This window comes from Danio aesculapii, chromosome 14, assembly GCF_903798145.1.
Source record: "Danio aesculapii chromosome 14, fDanAes4.1, whole genome shotgun sequence".
Taxonomy (NCBI): Eukaryota; Metazoa; Chordata; class Actinopteri; order Cypriniformes; family Danionidae; genus Danio; species Danio aesculapii.
In genome coordinates this window covers 49,940,582-49,963,081 of record NC_079448.1, presented here as the reverse complement: position 1 = coordinate 49,963,081, position 22,500 = coordinate 49,940,582, and the positions used below count along the sequence as shown (strand labels likewise).

Below are 22,500 nucleotides of genomic sequence, written 5' to 3'. Positions count from 1 at the left end.
ATTTCTCTTTGCTATTTGGGCTTATTAGAACCTAATTAGAATAAAACTTAAGTATAATCTTTTGATTTGATGTGCTTTTAGAGAAAAGTGATGTCCATATATGTGGACTCGTGGTCCAAATTTACATAAAACACTTTTTCCTGACTGTTTTTAATGCATATATAACATAGAAACTTTTTGTTTAACTTGTTTTGACTACGAGAGAGTAAAAACAACATTTTTCCCCATTTTGTACAGTTAAAAATAATTTTTGGGACATTTCATATGCTGCAAAACAGTTGCAGGCTGACACTGAATGTTTTATATTTTGTTACAGACATACAAAGTATTTAAATACCCACTTAAGAGCTAAAATGTGCTGTCCACGTATGTGGACACTCAAGCCCTAGGAGGTTAATCCTTTATGGCATAGATTCAACAAGGGACTGGAAATATTCCTCAGAGATTTTGCTCCATATTGACATGATAGCATCAAGCAGTTGCTGCAGATTTGTGGGCTGCACATCCATGATGCGAATCTCCCATTCCACCACATCCCAAAAGTGCTCTATTGGATTGAGACCTGATGACTGTGGAGGCCATATGAGTACAGTGAACTCATTGTCATGTTCAAGAAACCAGTCTGAAATGATTCGAGCTTTGAAACATGGAGCGTTATCCTGCTGGAAGTAGCCAGAGGAAACCCACGCCAACACGGGGAGAACATGCAAACTCCACATAGAAATGCCAACTGGTCCAACCGGGACTCGAACCAGTGACCTTCTTGCTGTGAGGCAACAGTGCTAACCGCTGAGCCACCGTGTCCCCCAGATTTGTGGTCTATTGTGTTTGAAATGAGCCGGTGAAGGCAGAAAGATGAACTGCATGTGTGTGTGTTTCTGTTCACATAAGTGTGTGTTGTAGTGTATTCATGTGTGTGTGCATAAGTGTGTGTTGTAGTGCTGTGTTACATGAGTGTGTGTTGTAGCGTGCGTAGTTTGTTGTATGTGCACAAGTGTGTCGGAGTGTTTGTTCAGTGTGTGTATGTGTGCGCGTGTGTGTGTTTCTGTTCACGTAAGTGTGTGTTGTAGTGTATTCATGTGTGTGTGCATAAGTGTGTGTTGTAGTGCTGTGTTACATGAGTGTGTGTTGTAGCGTGCGTAGTTTGTTGTATGTGCACAAGTGTGTCGGAGTGTTTGTTCAGTGTGTGTATGTGTGCGCGTGTGTGTGTTTCTGTTCACGTAAGTGTGTGTTGTAGTGTGTTCATGTGTGTGTGCATAAGTGTGTTGCAGTTCATGTGTGAATGTACATTTATAGTGTGTGCATGAGTGTGTGTGTGTGTGTGTTTGCACGTTAGTGTATGTTGTACTGTGTGTATGTTGTAGTGTATGCATAATGTGTGTGTGCATAATTGTGTTTAGTGTATGCTTGAGTGTATGCATGTGCGTGTGTGCAGGAGTAGTGTTTGTGTGTGTGCATGAGTGTGTGTTATGGTGCATTCGACTGTGTGTTGTAATATGTTCGTGAGTGTGTGTTGTACTGTGTGCATGTGTGTGTTCACAAGTGTGTGCATTTAGAGTGTGTGTGTGTGTAGTATGGTAGGCACCAGCGGCGCTCTTTCAACATCAGTGCAGGGAGGGAGGAGGAGGAGGAGGTTCCTATTCAAAGCCCCCTCATCTCCTCCTACCCCTCCCCACACACACACACACACACACACTCACACACCCCCTGCTTTGGACACAAATGAACCGGGAGTGTTTAACAAAGCCAGTCTGGATGCGTGAGGTTGTTTCTCTGGTCACAGTCTCGGCTAATGGTGCATAAAGCGCTGCGCGTGGAGCACACACACACACACACACACACACACGCACACACACAGACAGAGAGGATGGGGAGGGAGTGAAAGTGCTGTCAGCCATTTTTGCCTTTTTCTCCTCATTCTTCATGCTGTGTGGATCGGCATTGCTCCTCAGCGGCGGGAGACCCTCACCTCATCACCTGAAGCGGAGGATTCTTCCTCAACACTGCTGGATCTGTGGACGTTTCTGCATCTCGTCATGGAGCTGCTGAACAGACAGATGTCGTCTCCACCTGACATGGATTTGGTTTGAAGAAGGAGCCGCGTTTTCCCCAATCCAGCGCATCATCTCACACACACGCTCCCCCTCCTTCCCTCAGATTCTCCTCAATTCCCCTGCAGGAGAAGGGAGAGGGGAAGACTCGCCGGAGGGGGGAGAGACAGAGAGCGAAGACGGGAAGATTAGCAGGATCCAGCAGGATGCTTAAATTTCGCCCTGCCTCTGCACCTCCATTATGAAGCCATTAGTTAGTGGCGGCGGCCATGGAGTCTCCAGCCAGGCTGATAAAAGCCCCGTAAGTATCGACCCTACTAAAAAAACACTACAGTCGCTCGTCTGACGGGATCAGATACAACGAGTAGCGTCAAACGCGATCAGATCAGTGGCATCGGTGTGTTTGCGTGCATGCAGGTGTGTTTAATAGCGGTTTGATGCAGATGTGTGTGTTGTGTGTGGTGTTTTCGTGTACGAGCGACCTCATTCATCCGCCACTGCTGTAATGTGTGTCAGTGTGTGAAGGCGGCCATGTGCACGTCACCCATTTGTGTGCGTTGGATGATGAAATGGCCATGAGTGTGTGTGTGTGTGTGTGTGTGTGTGTGTGTGTGTGTGTGTGTGGTAATAATGGCTGTAAATGGGGTTTGAGTGTGGGAGGAGTCCTCATATGATGCTGTCAGCTCTGTATGCGAGTGCGTATGTGAAAGCTTGTTTGCATGTGTGTGTGAGTGATCACGCTCTTCGCTGTTTGCACACGGGCGTCATTGGAAAGCGATCAGCGCTGGACTGCTGAGTTGGAATGATGAGCACTTTTAGCTGTAAATGAATTGATCTTCTGTCTGCTGTAATGTGCTGCTGTTCATTTGGCCGTGTGCGAGAGCTGGAAACATGTGCGGCGGATCGAACGTCTTCATAGAGCCTGACATAACAGAGCGTTGCTATGCAACACATATTCAGTGTGGAAGTTGCAGTGATGTGGTGAACAGGTGCTGTGAGGGTGTTGGGGGCTTTCAGAGCTGGAGGTCTTCTTACTATATTTTGGTTTTAAAGCACGCAAGATTACTCTGTGACCATCATTTTGGAATATCAAAGCACATTTAATTATATATATTAATATTCTACCATCATGATTCTTCCGAGTGGCACAGTGGCTCAGTGGTTAGCACAGCGAGAAGGACACTGCTTCGAGTCTCAGATTGGTCAGTTGGCATTTCTGTGTGGAGTTTGTATGTTCTCCACATGTTGGTGTGGGTTTCCTCTGGGTAGTGTATGGGTGTTTCCCAGTACTGGGTTGCAGCTGGAAGGACTGGAATAGTTGGCGGTTCATTCCGCTGTGGTGACAGCTGATAAATAAGGGATTAAGCTGAAGAAAAAATGAATGATTCTTCAAAATGTATTCATCGCTTCCTCCTCCATTATCATACATTCAGATTTTTCATTTCAGTCATTTGAGTTTTGTAATCTGCTCTTCAACATCACGTGATATTAAATTCACCTTATTAAAAGTAGATTTTTTTTCATTTATTTTTCTATTTCTTATCTTTCTGTCAGTGCTACAACTTTCATAATTATTATAAATTTCTCAAATTATGTTTAATAACTTTTCATTTTAGCCTGTGAGTTCTAATAAAATGAAGAACCATATTTGGCTCTTTAATAATTAAATATTTTCAGAAGTTTGATTTGAGATTATTTATTTATTTATTTATCCATCCATTAATCATTACATTCCACTCATCCATCCATCCATTCCTCATTTCCTGCCATCCATTCATCGTTTTTCCATCAGTCAATCCTTTATTTCCATCCCTGCAACCATTCGTCCATTCAACCATCCATTTCCTTCCTTCCATCCATCCATCCATCCATCCATCCATCCATCCATCCATCCATCCATCCATCCATCATTTCCATTCATCCATCCATCCATCCATCCATCCATTTCTCATTTCCTGCCATCCATTCATCGTTTTTCCATCAATCAATCCTTTATTTCCAGCCATCCAAGCATTCGTCCATTCCACCATCCAACATTTTCTTTTATCCATCCATCATTTCCATCCATCCATGCATCCATCCATGCATCCATCCATCCATCCATCCTTCCATCCATCTATCCATCCATCCATCCATCCATTTCCTTCCATCCATCTATCCATCCATCCATCCATCCATCCATCCATCCATTATTTCCATCCATCATGCATCCATCAATTCATCCATTCCTCCATCCATCCATCCATTTCCTTCCATCTATCCATCCATTTCCTTCCATCTATCCATCCATACATTCATCCATCCATCTGTCCATCCCATCCATCATTCCCATCCAACATTTCCTTCCCTCCGTTCATCATCTCCTTCCATCCTTCCAACCATCATTTCTTTCCATCCATCCATCATTTCCATCCATTCATCCCTTATCCCTTTATCCATCCATCTGTTCCTTGTTTCATTTCCTTCCATCCACACATTCCTTCATGCCTCCATCCATCCATCCATCCATCCATCCATCCATCCATCCATCCATCAATCCATCATTTCCATCCATCATTTTCTTTCATCCGTTCATCATTTCCCTCCATCATTTTCTTCCATCCATCCATCCATCCATCCATCCATCCATCCATCCATCCATCCATCCATCCATCCATCCATCCATCCATCATTTTCATCCATTCATCATTTCCATCCATTCATCATTTCCATCCATTCATCATTTCCATCCATCATTTCCATCCATTCATCATTTCCATCCATCCATCCATCCATCCATCCATCCATCCATCCATCCATCCATCCATCCATCCATCCATCCATCCATCCATCCATCCATCCATCCATCCATCCATCCATCCATCATTTTCATCCATTCATCATTTCCATCCATTCATCATTTCCATCCATTCATCATTTCCATTCATCATTTCCATCCATTCATCATTTCCATCCATCCATCCATCCATCCATCCATCCATCCATCCATCCATCCATCCATCCATCCATCCACCCATCCACCCATCCACCCATCCATCCATCCATCCATCCATCCATCCACCAACATTTATGATCTAATAAAAGAAAGATCTTTAGCTCAAGACTTAGCTATAAATACCTTGTAGTGTAAAGTTTGCTCAATTTTACTTTTTGCCTTTTTCTGAGTCTTTAGATTGTCATTTTTAATGCACAACAGTTTGTTTAGCATCATTTAGCTGCATTTTTAAGAAAAGCAGGTCTTGGAAAGATGAATTGCAGACTCTTTCATCAAATATCAGCTTTATTTCCTACATTAGCATCATAAATATATTGGCGTGTGTTTGTGAGAATATCGGTAGTGTTTAATCTGACGCCCAGCTGAAGCTCTTTAATCTTTTGATCCTCTCAGCTCAGGAAAGCGAGAGGCCCCTAGAGCGATGCTGAGGCTTATGGGATAGGTTTGCAGCTTTGAGTCCTCCAACGTCAGCCCTTTTTTTTTTCGTTTTTTTTTTTATAATGTCACACCTTTTGCTTTGACAGACATGAGCTCATCATGGGCACATAAGCCACAGGTTCACACATCCACACCTTTAATGTGTACCAGCAGGCAGAGTGATATTAGAAACAAGTGTGTGTGCAGTTATGCAGAAAAATACACCCTCCTACCTGCATGAATCAGTTTTTGGACTTTGGTAGCATTTTTGTCTGGTTATGTAGGTCATTATGACTGCAGTCATTTAGAAACAGCTTGTGACCCAGAGACGTTTTAAAGAGCGAGGATCCTGTTAAATTCGTGACCCGACTGCATTTATTAAAGTGCTTTTTCAAAGGTTTATCATTTTTGTTTTAGAGGCTTCTACAATAGGTTTATTTTAGTGTTGTCAAATGATTAATCAGGATTAATCGCATCCAAAATAAATAATGCATGTGTATTCGCTGAGTACATTTACATGGATACCAATAATCCCATTTTAATATGATTAAGACAATACTCTGATTAAGAGTCGACCCTGTAAACAGCAATTTTTGATTAATTTAATCCGCTTAAGGTCATAATGGAACTAAACAGAAATAGAATTAAGACATGTGGAGTATGCCTATTTTAGTGGCATTACTGAAGTGCAGCACAGACGTGTAAACACCAAAATCAAACTATTGCCGTCGTGTAGGATTTTTGCAGCATTTTGTGACACTATAGTTTATACACACATGTCTGTTTGACACTATTCTCTGCACCTACCGAGTCAGTGAAGGACCACAGACACCTGCATTGTGAAATACAGAGGTTTTTTTCCCATACGGTGTGTGGGATCAAATTCCATTGAAACAACACTCTTCCAGCAGTTCACAATCACATCCAATATCTCGTTTGTCACGGGGGCATGCATGAAATGTTCCTGAATAAAAGAGAAAGTGCGAAACGGCAGTTAAAGTCGACAAATTCTAAATAAAACACTCAAAATTACATGAAACTCTGGAGGAAACATCGGATAGCGTGATGACGCAAAGACGTTAATCGATCTATGTGCAATAACATGTAAAATGAAATCATGAAAGGAACTTTTAAAAACGTAACTCATGTAAACCCCTTGGTCATATTATTGTCTTATTCAGAAAAAGGCAAATCATTTGATTACTGATGTCCATGTAAACATAGCCACTATGTACATATACTATGTATATATGAAATGCAAAACCACAATTTATATATACTTTTTATTAGATATTAATCTTTAATTTATAAATGTAAATAAACATTTTCTCAAATATATCTTCGTGTTTATATATATATAAATTGTGTGTTTATATATATATATATATCTTTACATTTGGCGAGCGTTATTACATTCTATAACACTCTCACCAGTCCTTGCTCCTTATTTGTGTCTAATACCCCAGTTTGTCACGGCGTGTGAATGAAATGTTCATGAGTTAAAGTGAAACTGCAGAACTGCAGTTAAAGTCAGGCATCCTGCTGATTTGATTCAGTAGGCCACTTTTTGTCAGACGGCTTACTGGTCAGGTATACCTCCGCGCTAAAATATCAAGGTGAAAGTCATTATAGCTTGCGTAGAATAGACCCAGCTCCCAACCCAACTTTGAGAATAGATTAACGGCGATATTTTTTTTTATCGCATAAGAGTCTCGCATTAACGCCGATAACGGCCCAGCACTAATATATATATATATATATATATATATATATATATATATATATTAGTCTCAAGACACTTCTATACAGCTTAAAGTGACATTTAAAGGCTTAACTAGGTTAATTAGGTTTACTAGCCAGGGTAGGGTAATTAGACAAGGTATTGTATAACGATGATTTGTTTTGTAGACAGTCAAAAAAATATATAGCTTAAAGGGGCTAATAATTTTGAACTTAAAATGGTTCATAATTTCCTTTTAAAGTGTGTGCTAACATTGTGCTTTCACGGCACCTTTTTGAATTGTCGACAACACAAACCAAACTCTTTCTGCCTCGGAGACAACTACAGCATTTAAGGGTCAAAGCAGACATTGTTCAGAGCAGCCGATCATAACCATTCGCTGACTTTATGCAAATTAGTTTTAAAACTACACTTCCTCCTATTGGAACACAAAACTCCATTATGTGCACTTTGATCTTTAAACTTCAGAGACATTTACTGTATTCGTAAAAAAATGGACTCTTGGGCCCCGTTTACACTGCCAGTTCAAAGTGACCCAATTCCGATTTCTTTATTTTTTTGCTCAAATGTGACACAGATCAGATCTGTTCTAAACCTTGTAAACATCAAAAAAAAAAAAAGGTATGCATTGGGATATTCAGAGATCAGTTTCAGGTCTCGTTCATATGTGGATATAAATCGGATATGTGACAGTGCGACTATCATGTAAACAGGAAGATCGGATTTATTGAGGCATTTTATTTCATACATCATTAAACCTGCAACAATGTGGTATTGCTTGGACGGTCCTTTCCCTCCTCCTCCGCCGCAAAATCTTTTTAAAGTTGGGTGATCTTCGCATATTTCGCAGAGCTAAAAGCAAGACGATTTTTTCCATCATGGCTAGTGTGGCACAGATGCTAGAACCCGCCTTTACGCATGCACGACATTGTAAATTGTATGGCTAGTGTAAACACATGAATCAGATATGGGTCACAATTAAAAGAATGTGTAAACAGACAGGCAATAAATCAGAATTGGGAATCAAGACCTGATAGTGTAAACGTCACCTTTATGTAAAAGCTTTTATTTTATTGAAAATATAAGGCTTGAATTTATTTGGAGAAAAACTAGAACTATGAAAAGTATACATGTGAAATAGCTTGCCATATCACTAAAAATGGTCCTTATGTATATTTATTCATTCATTCATTCATTCATTTTTTTTCGGCTTACTCCCTTTATTTATCAGGGGTCGCCACAGTGGCATGAACCACCAACTTATCCAGCATATGTTTTAAGCGGATGCCCTTCCAGTCTCAACCCATTACTAGGAAACACCATCTGTATACACTGTCATACACATTCACACACATACACTATGGCCAATTTAGTTGATTCAATTCACCTATGGCATGTGTTTGGACTGTGGGGAAACCAGAACGCCCCCAACATGGGGTAAACATCCAAACTCCACACAGAAATGCCAACTGGCCCAGCTGGGACTCAAACCAGCTCTCTCCTTGCCACCCATATTTATTTATATAAGTGTGATCAGTCTTATAAGTAGGGCCAGACGGAATCTGCGGATGTTTTTTGCTATTTCTTCGAGGAATTTTGGTAAAAATCTGCAGATTTCTGCCGAATATTTTGGGAGTATCATAACTAAAACCTTAATATGTGAAATAAAAAATATAATATTTTTTACTTTTATTTAGTGTTTAAAATGCAAATCCAATTAGATTCACTTTATTTGGTAAACAAAGCAAGTCTCTCATATAATATATCTACTAAAAGACAGAAAATATTACTGTACAAACTGCATTGTACATAAATCAGATGAACATTTTCAGATTAGTCAATAATATTACTGTAATTAATTTAAAAATTGAATAAATATAGATTCACACACATTTACTCTAGTAAATAAACAGAATTAATGATGGGCTGAAATTCTGCGAGCGCAGATTCCGTGTGGGCCTACTTATAAGACATCTTGATTACACACTACATGAAAAATAATTTACACACCTAAAAAAGCATAAGCATGGATTTGTGTAAGGGCAATGTAGCCCTAATCATAAACTCCCCCAGAGGCTTCACAAGAGTGATCTTTGGGACCCCAGCGAGTGTTTCGTGCTGTTTGACTGAAAGCCTCTTGGGTTAATTGACTGAGGCCTGCCCTAAAACGTGTGGCAGGAGAGGTTAAGTCTGTATTAGGTGCAGCAGTGACATGTAAAGGGCACTTAAAGGACAGGAGGGACCCCTGGGTGGTACGAGAGGCAGGCAGGATGTTGCTATTGACACATGTATATTGACTGCTGTCGCTGCCAACATTTTGTCCAAATGATGTCTTTGCATACTAAAGATGTGCTGTATGTAGAGTCTAAACGGGTCGGGCTGTTGGTGGTAAATTAAGTAGGTGTAGTTATTTTTTAAAGAGCCTCTATTATGCATTATACAAGTTCATATTTTGGTTTTGGGGGTCTACAACAACAGAACAGTACAAAAACGCTCTCATTATCTTATAATGTGCATTTATTTTTATCTAATTATCACAACGATTTGTTCAGCGATTAATTTGATCCTTTGAGTGATGCTTATCTGCGCTGATTGGTCTGATGACCCAGTCTGTTGTGATTGGTTGACTGCATTCAGCGCTAGATGGAGAAAAACACCCACCATGGTTATGAAGTAGCACAGAGTACATGTGTAAGGCCAATACAGGAGTGCATTAAAGCAATGCAGTTAAACACCAGCATATACAGGACGATATTCTTAACCATAACCAGGGCTTGACATTAACTTTTTTATTACCAGCCACTGTGGCTAGTAGATTTCCAACATTACTAGCCACTCGCCATTTTCACTAGCCATATTTTTTTGTTGGGAAAATATATTTTATATGCATAAATTTGACTTTGACATGCTAAAATAACTTGATTTAGATGTTGTGTTATGTCCACATGCCTCCTCATTCATTTCACTTTTTTGTCTGTGTTTTGTCTGTGACCTTGCTCAATGTGCATAAGCAAATGGGTCGTGTCTCATTGCAATTAGTTTTTATTTCACGTGACTTTTCAGGGCTCAAAATTAAGGATTTAAGTTTAAATTCATCTCTGACCACACCAAAAATAAATAAATTATTGTTTCTTACTTACAAATTTAGAATAATGTGTCAAAACAAGCAAAATATAGCTGTTTACATGCATTTTTTAATTCAGCATTACTTTTATTTTAAAAAAATTGACATTTATAAAATTATTATCGTCATTTATCTAAAATATGCACAGTAATCTTTCCTGGCTAAAGGTCTCAGATCACCAGTCTGCAGGGTCTTAAAAGTCTTAAACCTCAAAATCCAAATTTTAGTAAATATACTGAAATATTGTGTTGTTGCTCTTAAATATACTGAAATATTGTGTTGTTGCTCTTAAATATACTGAAATATTGTGTTGTTGCTCTTAAATATACTGAAATATTGTGTTGTTGCTCTTAAATATACTGAAATATTGTGTTGTTGTTGCATACCCATGAGTTGCAACGATGAGTCATGTCGTTAAAAAAGTTCACACACACAGCGCGGACATACACACAGACAGCGTGCGCATTTAGCTTTGCACTGTTTTTGCACACATATGTGACAGGATACAGGCTAATTTGCACTGCTGTATGGATATCTGTTATGTTAATGTACAAAATAAACCTGATTTAACATACAAAGCGGGATTGAAGCGTCTTCTTTCATAATTGTTCTGACACGCGGCTGTGCTGATGAAGTGAATCTGAAGTGAATCGCTGTAATTCATTACACACATGCTCTGTTTTAACACATGTTAAACATGTGAAACTCACTCTTGACCACATTTGATGATGATTGATGATCCTAGCGAACTGAACACACCTTTATTCCCGGTTGCTTTGCGCATGTCCTGTCTTGTTGATATGATCATACACTCGTTACTACGGAGACATGTTAATATGCAGCTGTCAATCAATTCCGTGAGCGGGGGGGGCGGCACTCCTACATCAAGTTGTGGTCGGTCTGAAAATGGCTCCAATTGGTCCACCGTTTTTATGTTGTTAAATTGATTAAAAAAGAACTGGATGTGTTTATATCACCCCAATACGACGGTCTATACATTATACCTAAACATATGTCTCTCCAAACAGCTTGAAAAGGAGATTTTTCACCATAGATGCCCTTTAATGTCAAGCCCTGACCATAACCCCAAGTAATAACATCGACACACACTCAGTGCTAATCCACACAGTGGCAAAACTTGAATCATTTTGAAAATCGGCTGCGCCACATGTGTAGGAACAGCAGATGGGGGCCATAGCAATGACAATGGCAGGGGATCGAGCTCAGAAACGCATTTAAATCGGTAAGGGAAGAAGCACGCGTTGCGTTTTCAACATAGTTTTGGACGCGATATGTGAATAGCCCATAAAGATTTAACATGAGACATACAGTACAAGCACTGATCTATAAAAGATATGTGATTACAAACAGCACAGAGCGATTACAACTTACAACACACAATTAAACACATATTTTGCAAACTACAGATAACAAGGCAACCATTTTGATCACTTACAGAATCTGGAGGCAGAAGAAACTGGTCTATATAAACTGTGTAACGGTTACTAACAAAGTCCTGTACATTATTAGTCTTTGCTGATCCTTCCTTTAATAACAAACTGCCGGTGAATCCCACGTTGAGGCATAGGTTATTGTATTAATCATCAGAAAAATAACAGTAACAAACACAGCACACGGTTGGCTATACTGTGGTATTGTTGTGAAAATGAACTTTAACCCTTTATTCCCCACAGCTGCATCTCTGGCCATCTTTCATTAATAGTAATCTTTGTGTCATGATCAATCCCATCATCCCCTGCGCACCGCTAGTGGCTGAAAGGGAATGGTGCGTTCACGTTTTACCGGATCCAGCATTTCCTGTTTGGTGATGTGTTGTATCGATGTCGATATGGGCAGGCAAAAGATCCGAACACAAAATGAATCATTCATTCTGCTTCGAGTCGACTCTTTCCTTGACGAATCAATAGTTTTAAACAAAGTGCACATCCAGCTGAGGTTTAAATCTGAAAGTTTTCATTCATTTAGAGCTGAGCTGCACACTGAATGGAAGGTCATTTTCAAAAATAGGAGCCCTAGGTGTAGGAGCGCTGCAAGGCCTGAGCAGCTTATGTTAGTGTGCTGAAAAAAATTATTCATTGGATTTACTAATATTTAGGGCTGTAACGATACACCAAACCCACGATTCGGTTCGTATCACGATTTTTGACCCACGATTCGGTTCGTATCACGATTTTTTTTTTCACGGGGGGTGGGAGAAAAAAAAACGATTTTTAAAACTATATTTTTTATTAAATAACATTTGAAAAATCTTTATAAACTGAACACCAAAGAACTTTAGAAGATTAACTATGCAAATTATTAACAATATAAATAGCCATATATAAAATTATTAAATAGTCAAAGTTATAACACTTCTGTTTTCTTTGTAACAAAATACTGTTGAAAAACAAACAGAACTAAACTCCATCGTGGAGATGACTCTAGCATGTTGAAAATTCTTCTTCAATCAAGTTCTCTTACATTTACAAAGTAAATTAAATGGCTACTGTTTCACACTGAGGTAACTGAGGTTTACTGCCTGTGCTGCAAACCACAAATCAAGTAAACATTAAACAAATAAACAACTTATTTCTCTTAAGAAAACCAAACTCGTTTGATTTAAGGGAGTTGAAAATTCTTCTTCAGAAACACCATCATGTCAACATTGTCTGGTGAGAGGCTTGCTCTCTGTGCTGTGACAATGTCACCTGCAGTAGAAAATACTCTCTCACTGGGGACAGATGTGGCTGGGATTCCGAGATAACTTTTAGCCAACTTGGCTAAATGGGGGAACTGGTTCTGGTTGTCCTTCCACCACACAAGTGGATTTGAGTCCACTGAGAGGCTCTGCACTGCTCTGTAATGCTGCACCTCCTCATTCACCACTTCAGACAAAGACTTGGATGATGATGATGACTGTTCAATTGAAAAGATGTCTCCAAACAGTTCAGCCATTGGTGCTCTTTTGGCTGGAGGAGGACAGTCACTGCTGCTGGAGGCTATCTCTGATTGCTCCTCTGTCTCATCCCTGGAAGTTTGGGCCTGTAAGACCAAATCCATAAAATAATTGCAGCATAATGTTAGATACAATGAAGGATATGAAATCCACGATGAATGAAGCTAATTTAATAAAGTTAAGCATTATTATTATTATCTGACTATATTTAAATACTGATTTAAATAAATTTACACTGATTTACACAGCACTTTATTTAATAAAGTTTTTATATTTTTGATTATATTTTATAATTTAATATTTAAATTAAATTTATTTAATTATATTAATATTAAAACAATCAAATACCTGAACAGTCTGTGAACAATCGTCCAGAATTCTCTCTGTCAGACTCTTGAAGATTGTGTCATGGGTGGTCTCATCAAGGAAAGGTAGAGATTTGAAACGGGGGTCAAGTGCAGTGCTCATGTGAAGAAACTGAATTAGTGCCCTATCCGTATCAGGGTATCTGTCCTCAAAGTCATGTGCAATAGCAGCTTTGATGTCTTTCACTGCTGTTGAGTCAGAGCCACTGTGCTTCATGGAGGCCAAGATTCTGTGTTTCAATGGTAAGATCATTGAAATAGTTGGAATCTGCTCAGTGCTCATGAGGGTTGTCACAGTTTTCAAAGGTTTAAGAACCTGAACCACGTCCTCAGCTAGTTTAACATCATCATCAGACAGAGTGACGATGTCTTTAATGTTCTTCTTGACACTCTTGTCTGTTAATGCCGAGAAAACAGCAGCCTGCTGCTCAAGGTAGCGCTCGAGCATGTCGTGGCTAGAGTTCCACCTAGTAGCCACATCCTGGACCAGCTTGTGTAAGGGCAGCTGTAGCATCACCTGTTTCTCCTTCAACACAGCTGCAGCTGTTGTGCTGCGGTGAAAAAACGTGACAACTTTCCTCACTCTGCCGAGGAGTCGGGACATCTGGTGAACGCCCATCCCTCTCTGCGCAGCCAGATTAACAGTGTGAGCAAAGCATCGTATATGCGGAGAAAATCCGGCCGCTTCGACAGCATTGGCAATGTTTCTGGCGTTGTCTGTTGTCACGGGAACGGGGACGTTTGATCTGCTGATCTTCCAATCTCTCACAGCCTCTTTAAGTATTCCCGATAAATGGTCGCTTGTATGGCTCTCATACACCGGGCGTGTTTGGAGGACGTGGTTTGCTATTTGCCAATTGCCCGTAATATAGTGTGCGGTTACGGTCACATAGCTGTCTGTGGCACGGGACGTCCATCCATCTGTGGTGATTGCGATGGTTTCAGCAGTACTCATCCCTTCCTCCACTTTAGCTTTCGTTTTCTCTTGAAGTTTTGGTAGCACATTTTGCGAGAAATGCGCCCGGCTTGGTAATACATAACGGGGCTCGAGCACACTGAGTAAATACTTGAACCCCTCGTTATCGACAACCGAAAATGGTCGCATATCCAGTGCCATAAAAATTGCAATTGCATTTGTAATTTTCTGTGCTCGATCTGAATTCGCTGGAAATTTTGCTTGGAAGAAACTAGGTAGTGTAGGCTGCTGCCGGGTTGTTTTCTGTGCTGAAGCTAAATTGATTTCTGGATGGTGCCGTAGGATATGCATCTGCATGTTGGTTGTGTTGCCTGTCACTTGGGGAAGCGTCTTAAAGCACTTACGGCAAATTGTGTGGGTCTTGTCGACTACACGATTGCCATCCTTTATCTCCACCGGGTAGCCGAAATGTTGCCATACTGCTGACTTAAATGAGGAGGGAGGGTCCGCAATCTCTGGGTTGGTTGCCATGAGTCCTCACGTTCTTCTTCAACTAGCTCAACTTTTTGCAGGCAGGCGTCACGTGATTGGAAAGGTAGTCACGGGGTGTGTCGCGATTCTCCCTTATCACACCGCGACACAGGATCGTGGAACTGAGTGTCACGATTTCGGTTTCGTATCGCGTATCGTTACAGCCCTACTAATATTTATTTTAGGGTAAGTGTTTGCAAACTATTTTTATGGGCTGAATTTAAACAAACAAATTCAATTCAGTAATATTCAACTTAACTTGTTTGTTTAAATACAGTTGAAACCAGAAGTACACACACTCTAAAAAATAACCATTTTTAAAAAAATGTCTGATGGTAAATCATACTAAACGTTTACTATTTTAGGTCCGTTAGGATTACCTAAATGATTTACATTTGCTAAATGCCAGATTAATGACAGAATTGTTTATTAATTTCTAGACAGTTAAAAGTTTACATACATTTCCTTCAGATTTTTTTAGCTTTGCTTCTATAACTTTGGTCAAATGTTTTGGGTATCCTTCCACTAAAGCTCACAGTAGTTTGCAGGAATTTTGGCCCATTCCTCCTGACAGAATTGGTGTAACTGAGTCAGATTTTTAGGCTGTCTTGCTCGCACAAGCTTTTTCAACTCTGCCCACAAATTTTCTATAGGATTGAGGTCAGGGCTTTGTGATGGCCACTCCAAAACATTCACTCCGTTGTCCTTAAAGCACATTTGAACTAATTTGGCAGTATGCTTAGGGTCATGGTCTGTTTGGAAGACCCATTTGTAGCCAAGTTTTAACTTCCTGGCTGATGTCTTGAGATGTTGCTTCAGTATTTCTACATAATGTTCTTTCTTCATGATGCTTCTATGCTGTGAAGTGGACCAGTCCCTCCTGCAGCAAAACAGCCCCACAACATGATGCTGCCACCCCCATACTTCACAGTTGGGATGGTCTACCTAAGCTTGTAAGCTTTCCCCTTTGTCCTCCAAATATAACACTGGCCATTATGGCCAAACAGTTCGATCTTAGTTCCATCAGACCACAGGACATGTCTCCAAAAATCTTTTTGCCTGCGTAATTTAGCAAATTGATTCTGGCTTGCTGATTTTCCCATGTTGTCTCAAAAGGAAGCAGTGTGTTTGAGGTTTTCCTTAAATACTATTCTACAGTTGTGCCTCCAATTAACTCAAATGTTGTCAATTAGCCAATCAGAAACTTCCAAAACCTTGACACCATCATCTGAGCATTTTCAGAGGCAGAATAATCTTATTGTATGTAAACTTGACTTTAAAGAAAGTTCAAACAATTTCTCAAAAAATCTCTCTCATTATTCTGCTATTAAGCAGAACAGAAATGAATTTGACAATCCAAACTTACCTAAAAGAGAAAACGTTTAGTCACATTAACATCTGACTTTTTTTAAATGGTTATGTGCCTTTTTATACAGTGGATGTAAACTTCTGCTTTCAACTGTAAATTGTTGAAAATATGGAGAGAACATACAGATCGTGTCACTCTCTCTAGATTACTCATAGGATGTTTTTCGCACCGTGATTTTCCACTTGTTCAATTTTTTGAACGTACGTGACTGAGACAAGTTCATTACACATTCGGCGTTAATTACGCTACCTGGTGGATTTGCACGTTTGCATTGACTCTGTATGTAATCAACGCATGCCAATACTTAGGAACAGTTAAGAAGTAGTTCACCCAGAAATTTAAATTGACTCATTATTTACTCCCGCATAATTACTTTCAAACCTTTATGTGTTTCTTTATTCTGTTGAACACAAGAGAATATATTTTGAAGAAAGCTGAAAACTTGAAACCATTGACTTCCATAGTAGGAATATCAAATGGATGTCAAACAGGTTTCCAGCTTTCTTTAAAAATGTATTGTGCTCAACAAATTAAAGAAGGGCAAACAGGTTGAGAACAAGTGATGGGAGAGCAAATAATGGGATTTTTATTTTCAGTTTTGGGTGAACTAACTCTTTAAGTTAGCATGTGATGGGTAAAAGGTTAACACTACAAATGGGTTGTTTTACCCAAATTTAGGTTGATTATTGTAGCAAATCCAATCGTTAGTTTATTTTTTACAATTTTTCCCAAATCCCAATTCCAAAAGCTATGGGATTGTCCACATTTTCCTCAAATTTTTAGTTTTTATTTTATTTTTGGAGTTCATATTGTTGCGTTCAGTTCAGCATTCAAAACCACATCCTCTAATATATGAGTAAAATATGACTCTCCATGTACTGTTTTTAACTGATATATATCCTCCTCCCCCATCTCAGGGAATAAACTTCATCAGTCTGCAATGCTCCATTTCCTGCTCAATGAAGCGCCTCAGAAAATGAACTGTGGATTTTGTAGGTCGTCTCTTTGAAAAGAGATATTATGCGAGTGTTGCCTGTGGCATTGAGATTCATAGGTATTTTATAGAAACATCAGATCAAAATAAATAATACTTTTGGAGTTTTAAAGAACATTTTCTAATCTTTCGTAATCTCTATAAAAGATTCACACAGAGCTGGAAAAAAAGTCCTTTTAAATGCATTTTTTGTTCGATGTTTAACCTAATCTCAACTAAAACATGAAGACAGGGCAGGACATGCAGTAGCTCCTCCTCTCCAATAGCCAATCATTTTTATCACAATGAGAGTGGTTGAGCTCAAATGAAAAGCAGATGAGAAGCGTCTTGAAGGGGGCGGGGCATGTCAGATACCAGAAAGCATTTGATTGGTCAGAAGATTTGATGAGAAACTGAAGTATGATGTGATTCATTTAGGCAGAGGTGACAAACTGCAAGCTATGGATGTTTAGATCGTCTTAATATGAATTTGATCACTTTTAGAGCACACTAGATTATAGATATCTAGACTAACTTACAGATAAAAACATTTTTAAAAATGTGTTTTAATTTCACGGTAGCTTTAATACTCTCAGCACCATTTAACAATTTATGTTTCAATCCATGCTGCAGATTTTCCAGTTTAGGGACTAAAACAAGGTGTTCTTTACATTTCTCCTCATTCTGTCACCATCCTCCTCATGTTTTGTTTATTGGCTTTACAAGAATGAGTTAACATATGTAAATGTTCAAAAACACATTGTTATTTGACATGTGAATTGTAGCTCATCTCTTCTGAAATACTCTAACTGTGTTCTGCTTTCTGCAAGTGCCACCTTCCTAAAAACCCAGGGTGCTCTGATTGGCCAACATAACTTTTTGTGATTGGCTAACCACCACAAGTGTGTATGTGAAATGTAAAACCCCTTCGAAATGCCACTTTTGTAAACACAATTAATAGATTCTGACAATGCAGACAAATCAACTCTCATGTTTGTGAGTTTTTATTGTGTAAATTTATTGTGTTTTTTTGTTTTATAATTATTTTTTCGGGGTTTTCACCTTTATTGGATAGGAAAGCAGAGAGAACTGACACGAAAGCATGGGGAGCAGAGAGAGGGGAAGGATCGGCATAGACTGAAAAAAATTATTCAAAGATGATTCCTTGGATATACTCATATTTTTTACGTTAAGTGGTTGTAAACAATTTATTTGGGCTGAATTTAAACAAATTGAGTTGAACATTGCTCAATTTAATTTGTTTGTTTAAATTCAACACAAATAAATTGTTTGCAACAGTTTTGCATGCAACACTTTTTTCTGTGTAGGACCGCAAGGCGGAATCGAACTCGGGTCGCCGTGAGCACCGGAGTGCATGTGTCGACGCACTAACCACTACACCACGGGCGCCGACATTGTGTAACTCGTTTTGAAATTTTAAACTACCTGAAAGAATCTTTCATTATTTTTATTTATTGAAATTTGAAACAATAATAATTATAAAAGGTGCTATACAAATGAACTTGAATTGAATTAAACTCTCTGGGAAGACATTACGACAGCTGAACTGTCATTAGCTATGTTTCCATCCAAAAATACTAATTAACTTTTCGCGCAAAACAAGATTATCGCATAAAAGACATGCGAATAAAGCAGCGTTTCCATCCAACAAGTCAAAGCAAACAAAATCTTCACTTCCTGATTATTTGCCGTCAAATATCAACAGTAATAACTGAATTTGCTGCAGTAGAAGCTGCGTGAATCTTTTCTTCATTTAATAAATGACTTGCGCCTCAGAAGACAATCCTGACGTGCAGTGAACGTGTGGTGACGTTTGAAGGTGTGAGACGGAGCACAGGCGCTCTTGATTCTGGAGGTCATTAATAATATAATAACAATGCTGAAATAGTTAAGGGGTTTTAGAATGACCAAATCAACAGTTCAGATGGTTTACAGTGTGCTCAGCCTGCTGGTTTGTCCATTCACACTCATTTTTATCGTCACATGGTCCCTTTTAACTAAATCACAGACTTTTTTTTAATGCACATACTGAAATTTGTTCTGTAAAAGTGTTTCCATCGCAGTTTATCAGAAAGAGCTTTAGAATCAGAAAGAGCTTTATTGCCAGGTATGTTCACATATACGAGGAATTTGTTTTCGTGACAGAGCTTCTACAGTGCAACAGGATAACAGAGACAGGACAGAAAACAGATAATAAATATATTTTAAAAAATAGAAGTAAGTAGTGAGTGCAAATATACAGATTGACAAGTGTATGTACATGTTTATTACTATATACAACGTTATATGTGCAGCTGTTATGTGCAAATTGGCATGTAAAGTGTGTTAAATAAGTGTATATGTGTATAAAAGTGTACAGCAAGTAGTGATGTTGGTTCCACAATTATTATCATCAAGTGTTCATGAGATGGATTGCCTGAGGGAAGAAACTGTTTCTGTGTCGGGCTGTTCTGGTGCGCAGTGCTCTGTAGCGTCGACCAGAAGGTAAAAGTTCAAAGAGGCAGTGTGCTGGGTGTGAGGGGTCCACAGTGATTTTGGCAGCCCTTCTGCTCGCTCTGGATAAGTACAGTTCTTGGGGAGTAGGAAGGGTTGTACCAGTGATTCGCTCAGCAGTCCGAACTATTCGACGTAGTCTTTGGAGATCGTATTTAGTAGCTGAGCTAAACCAGACAGTTTATGTGCATCTTATTGAATAAAAAGTTTATCCTACTCACTTAGGCAATGAATGAATGAATATTTTAGACCTATATATACACTAATACACTTTTTTCTCAGTGTAAAATGATATCTTTATGCTAGAAACTCTCTAGATGTCTTTAACATTATTGGATGGAGTCCCTTGCATGAGGATGATCATATTTGGTGACCATTGGCATCTCATAGATCTAAAACCCCTTCTCCAATCGACAGAATAAATCCTTTATTTATGAGACTACTTTACTGATATTAAACAAGCACAAACACACAGAAGCTAAAGGAAAAACACATTGAAAAGCACCATAATGGCTCCTCTAAAGCATCATGTATCTTTTATTTAAACTATGTACCTGTATTTCAGTCGTCATACTAAACACGCAATGGAAACACTCCTGCGGGAAGCATCATGTGCAAATCCTCCTCATTTACAAGCTAAAAGACACCTTGAGAAACGGCCTGGTTAGTAACTGCTTCATGGTTCCCTGCTGGTTTGTGTGACGGTGGAGAAGAAAGTGTGTACACTAGTGAGTAGTGAATATACTGGCATGATGGGGGTTTTGATGGCTTCTTTCTGGAGGTGATGTGTGTATCACAGCTGACATGTCTGTCGTGCTGGACTGTTCAGGGAATAGCCTTGAGGAACAGGAGCGGTGGATGTGGACGGAGGCATTTTACTGCAATCACAGAGCCTGTGTTTAGAGTTCTGATGCACCCGCTGACCTGAGAGAGAAACACAGACACACACACACACACACACACACACACTAGGCCTGGCACAATATCTAATGTTTGTTGTAGGATTTATTGCACCAAAATTATTGCAATAAGCCATATTATTGTCATTTAAGACTATTTTATACCTGTCATTATATAAGCTAGTATGACAGTTTACCAGTATAATAGTTCACTCTGTTTTTCATTCATGCTAACTTATTTTGTCGTTCAGTCCTTCTCTCTTATTTAAATAATTGTGTTGTTTAGATATTTTGCTTGTTTATGAGAATCTTTAAGTATTTAACTAAAATAGACTTTTATTTTGGTTTTTCTACACTTTTTGTTACTTCTTTTTCATTCATCACTTATTTTGTGCATGTGTTTTCCTTCATTCTATCATCCATCCATCGTTTTTTATGTCATTCCATCATCCCATCTATATATAATTTTTCATCCATCATTTTTCTTTATCATCCTATCCCTCCGTCCATCCATCCATCCATCCATCCATCCATCCATCCATCCATCCATCCATCCATCCATCCATTCGTAATTTTTTATCCATCTATCATTTTTCCCTATCATCCCATCCATCCATTCATCAATCCATCTAAACATCCATTTGTAATTTTTCATCCATCCATCATTTTTCTTTATCATACCATCCATCCGTCCATTCATCTGTCCATCCATCCATCCATTCATTCATCCATTCATCCATCCATTCGTAATTTTTCATCCATCCATCCATCCATCCATCGTTTTTCATCATCCCATCCATTTTTTCATCCATCCCTCTATCCGTCCATCGTTTTTCATCATCCCATCCATTTTTTCATCCATCCCTCTATCCGTCCATCCATCCATCCATTCATAAATTTTCATCCATCCATCATTTTTCTGTCATCCCATCCTCCCTTCCATCCATCCATCCATCCATCCATCCATCCATCCATCCATCCATCCTTCCATTCGTAATTTTTCATCCATCCATAATCTTTCTTTATCATCCCATCCATCCATTTATCCATCCATCCATTCATCAATCCATCTAAACATCCATTTGTAATTTTTCATCCATCCATCATTTTTCTTTATCATACCATTCATCCATCCATTCATTCATCCATCCATTCGTAATTTTTCATCCATCCATCTATCCATCCATCATTTTTCATCATCCCATCCATTTTTTCATCCATCCCTCCATCCGTCCATCCATCCATCCATTAATAATTTTTTATCCATCCATCATTTTTCTTTGTCATCCCATCCTCCCTTCCATCCATCCATCCATCCATCCATCCATCCATCCATCCATCCATCCATCCATCCATTCGTAATTTTTCATCCATCCATCATTTTTCTTTATCATCCTATCCATCCATTTATCCGTCCATCCATTCATCAATCCATCTAAACATCCATTCATAATTTTTCATCCATCCATCATTTTTCTTTATCATCAAATCCGCCCTTCCATCCATCTGTCCATCCATCTATCCATCCATCCGTAATTTTTCATCTATCATTTTTCTTCATCATCCTATCCATCCATCCGTCCATCCATTCATCAATCCATCTATCCATCATCTTGTAATTTTTCATCCATTCATCATTTTTTTTTTAT

The 22,500-nt window shown here is 39.0% G+C and overlaps 1 protein-coding gene across 9 annotated transcripts in view; it reads left to right on the top strand.

Annotated features, from left to right (window-relative positions):
- rapgef2b (Rap guanine nucleotide exchange factor 2b) overlaps positions 1-22,500 on the top strand; it is a 257,833-nt gene that overhangs the window by 153,739 nt on the left and 81,594 nt on the right. Inside the window, exon 1 of one of the 9 annotated variants that reach the window (XM_056472233.1) lies at positions 1,906-2,352. The exons of the other annotated variants lie outside the window; for them this stretch is intronic. Coding sequence (XP_056328208.1) covers positions 2,293-2,352 — 60 coding nt within the window. The 5' untranslated portion in view covers positions 1,906-2,292. Of the gene's footprint in view, positions 1-1,905; positions 2,353-22,500 lie in introns of those variants that run through there. 9 annotated transcript variants of the gene reach the window in all.